Here is a 3,471-nt window from a genome sequence, read left to right on the forward strand (position 1 = left end):
CATTGCCTGAAAGCAGCAGTACTGAGCAAACAGAGGTATGGGTGTGTGAAGAGTTAAGAATGTTCCAGGCCAGGGAACAATGCTCAAAGACCTCTAGCAGAATGAGAGCTTCCTTTTGGAGCTAACCAGAGCAGTTGGCTGTTTGGGAACTGAGGTCAGGGACAGGGAAAGAGGAAGGCAAGCTGACTCTAGGCTCTGAATCTCTCAGCCCCTAGGGAAGCCTCCACATTGTTGGGACGGCCTTCCCCAGTACCCTGGACTCTCCATCACCTTATCATCACAGTACTTTAATCCTGGCACTTTCCTTGGCCTCCTGTCCCTCTGGCCTTTAAGCCCCAGCAGGGTGTGACCATCTCTGCCTGGGATGAGTACAGGGTTTCCCTGCTATTGAAAGAAATTTCAAAGCACAGGGACCACTGAGGACCTCTTCTTTTGTTTCCCAGTCCTCTGCCACTGGGAACTGCTCTTTAAGGCATTGAACCTCGTTGGGCAAGAAGAGCTGATGGCACCAGAGCAGGGAGAGCCTGCAGGGCCTCCTCCCTGTCACACAGGGCCTGCCTTGTGGGACCACTTTAAGTGAGAAGTTGAGAACACAGCTCAGGAGACAAGAGATACCTGATGTGAATGGCAGGTTGACAAAAGTGGGGAGGGTCAGAAGAACAGGTGTATACATTGTTGATTTCATCAAGGCCCAAATGAGGCAGCCTGAAGGAACAGGATGGGCCGGTCAAGGCTACTAGGTTTGGTTATCAAGGCCAAGGGCAGGAGAAAATCGTGACAGGAGGTTGAGGCCTTTGGTCCTAGACAACTTTTCTCTCAAGTTTGGACAAATCCCATGAGCGTGGTTAAGGGTTTCCATGTAGGTGAAATGGGCGAAGGCCAAGGCTGAATCCCAAAACTGCACAAGCTGTGGCCCAGGTGTCCCCACAATGCTGAGAAGTAGAAACTAAGGTAAGAAAGACCCCCTAACACTGCCTAAGGGGTGAAATTTATGGATCAGTATCACGTGGACTCTCTGGTCAGGAGCTCTGCCTCTTGGTGAGGGAGACCAAGTATGTGGCTCCAGAACCCCAGGAACATGCCAGAGTCACAGCTCAAGCAGCTGGGAAAAGGTGACAGTCCTGTGAACATCAATACTGACTCATGTCCCAACTCTCCCATCTACAGCAGGGAATCTTTCCTGAGGCTCAAATCTGGAGTTTGTGAACACCTGGGGACAGAGTCTGGGACCAGGCTGAGTGCTAATCCAGGATAATTTTGGGACACCCACCTGTCCACGTCCTCCTCCAGGACCCACAAGAGGGCTCCACCCACAACCTCCCCTCAGTGAGCCTAGCCCATGGGATTGGGCCCTGGAAGCACCAGGAGGACTGCACCATACCCAGGTCTCCCCATGGAAACATCCCCCTCCATCCACAGCCACCTTCCCACCCCTCTTCAGGGACAGGGCACTACAGTGAGTACATTGCTGCCCAATTCTTCCCATAGAGCCACTTCGTGCCCCTCTGCTCTGGACTCTGAATCTCCTCCATTTCTGAGCCAGCTCCATTTCTCCCCGGTCTAGATGTTTCCACAACCAATACCTGTGTGGCAATGGAGAAGTCTTTGTTCCTTTCCCATTTTTCATTTGCTGCTCTTCAGTGACTTTGAACCCTGCCTGAACTGGCCTGCTGGGACAAGATGACATACATGTCATGGGCACTGCAGTCAATTCAGGATATCTCCACAGGTATCCTGAGACCCAGAGAGCTGCTCAGCACAGACCAGGAACAACGACTGGCCAACAGACTTATAAGCAATGTGTGTGCGCAGTATTGTTTGGCTTTTTATTAATACAGCATTACTATGGTACTAGACACCTGAATCATGGTCACCTAGAAGCACTGAATGGAATAGAAGCTACAGAATTGTCAATCAGATCCTGACTGATACACAAGACAATAGCTCACAGGCTTCCCTCCTGCGCAGATGGGAAGAAGTAAGTTAAATGAATTGTATAAATGCCCAGTAGTCTAAAGACCTTGTCAAAGAAGTACTCTCCTGTCTTCTGGAAGCCCATGCGCAGGTAGAGGGTCAGAGCAGCCTCCTGTACAATGGTAGTATCAAGGACAACCTCACTGTAGCCCTGAGTCCTCGCAAACTGGAGGACAGTCATGACCAGGGCTTTCCCTAGTCCTTCACCTCGGTGCTCCAAGGCCACAGAGAGGTGAAACAGCTGCAGTTGCTTCCTCCCTGGGTGGGCATCCTTCACTGGCAGAGCACCCACTATGCCTGCCACCTGGCCCCCAGACTCAGCCACCCAGAAGCAGGAATCACGGGCCCTCAGGTAGGATTTGGTGACGTCAGCAAGGTCTGTCTGCAAACACTCGACTACGTACTGCCTCCAAGGGTGTCTGGCCAGCATCCATAGGAAAACAAGGAGTGTGACATCGGATACAAGAGCCAGGAGCCAAGAGCCAGAGGCCAGGAGTAGGGTGACAGGCACCCCAAGTAAGAGCAGGAATGTTTGTGGCAACTTCAGCATGTGGCGAAAGGTGGCAGGGACATGTTCGATCATCCCTTTGGAAAACAAGTCCAGGACCCTTTTGTGGTCAGTCTCCTGGTATTTGCGGATGTGATGAATTGCCATGGGGAGACTTCTTGTGTCTGCAGTTTCCACAAGTAACAGATAAACCTTCACGCACGCCTTCCCTTCAGCCCTGGAAGAGAGAGCAGAATCCATGTGGGTATCTTTGGCCTCCATAGATCTTAGGAGACAGCTCAAGTGTGTGTCTTTACCTTGGCCCAAAAAGAAGCAGGCCACCACCACTGGGAGGAGTTGTAGGATCAGAAACACCTGCTTGGAACCCAGCCTTCTATGGTTGTTTTGAAATTTAATAGAATGACTTATATAAAGTACTGATAGAGAGCTGGGGTTGTGGCTCAGCGATACAGAACTGGTCTAGCACATGTAAGATCCTGGGTTCAATCCTCAGCATCACAAAAATAAATGAATACCATAAAATTGGGTCCAGCTATAACTAAAAAATATTTTTTTAAAAAAGCCCTGATATATACAGTCCTCACCACCCCTCTGTGTGAGTCAGTTTTTCATTTTGTAACCAAAATACCTGACAACAACTAGATAAGGAAAGATTTATTTTGGCTTACAGTTTTAAGGTTCAGTCCTTTGTCAGCTGGCTCCAGGGAGAAACATCAAGGTAGAAGTTCGTGGCAGAGGAATGCTGATGAATTCAAAGCAGTCAGGAAACTGATAGAGGGTCAGGAAGAGAGACAGGGACAGAAGATTGGCCTGGGCAAATAAAACCCCTTCCCACCACGCCCCTAGTGACCGACTTCCTCCATCTAGGATCCACCTCCCAGTAGTCCATTCATCTATCAATGGATTAGTCCATTAAATGGAGCCTTTGGGGGTGGGGGTGGCAGATAGTGAAGTTTAAATCTGGAATGTTCCCCAAAAGCTCATGTGTG

General features: G+C 49.9%; 1 protein-coding gene across 1 annotated transcript; it reads right to left on the reverse strand.

Moving 5' to 3' along the window:
* Positions 1-1,945: 1,945 nt before the first annotated feature.
* On the reverse strand, positions 1,946-2,653 carry LOC114092034 (probable N-acetyltransferase CML1). Its single transcript, XM_027934587.2, has one exon. The coding sequence runs from the start codon at positions 2,627-2,629 to the stop codon at positions 1,946-1,948; it is 684 nt and encodes a 227-aa protein (XP_027790388.2). The 5' UTR covers positions 2,630-2,653.
* Positions 2,654-3,471: the final 818 nt, after the last annotated feature.

Source organism: Marmota flaviventris, chromosome 14, assembly GCF_047511675.1.
Source record: "Marmota flaviventris isolate mMarFla1 chromosome 14, mMarFla1.hap1, whole genome shotgun sequence".
Classification (NCBI taxonomy): Eukaryota; Metazoa; Chordata; class Mammalia; order Rodentia; family Sciuridae; genus Marmota; species Marmota flaviventris.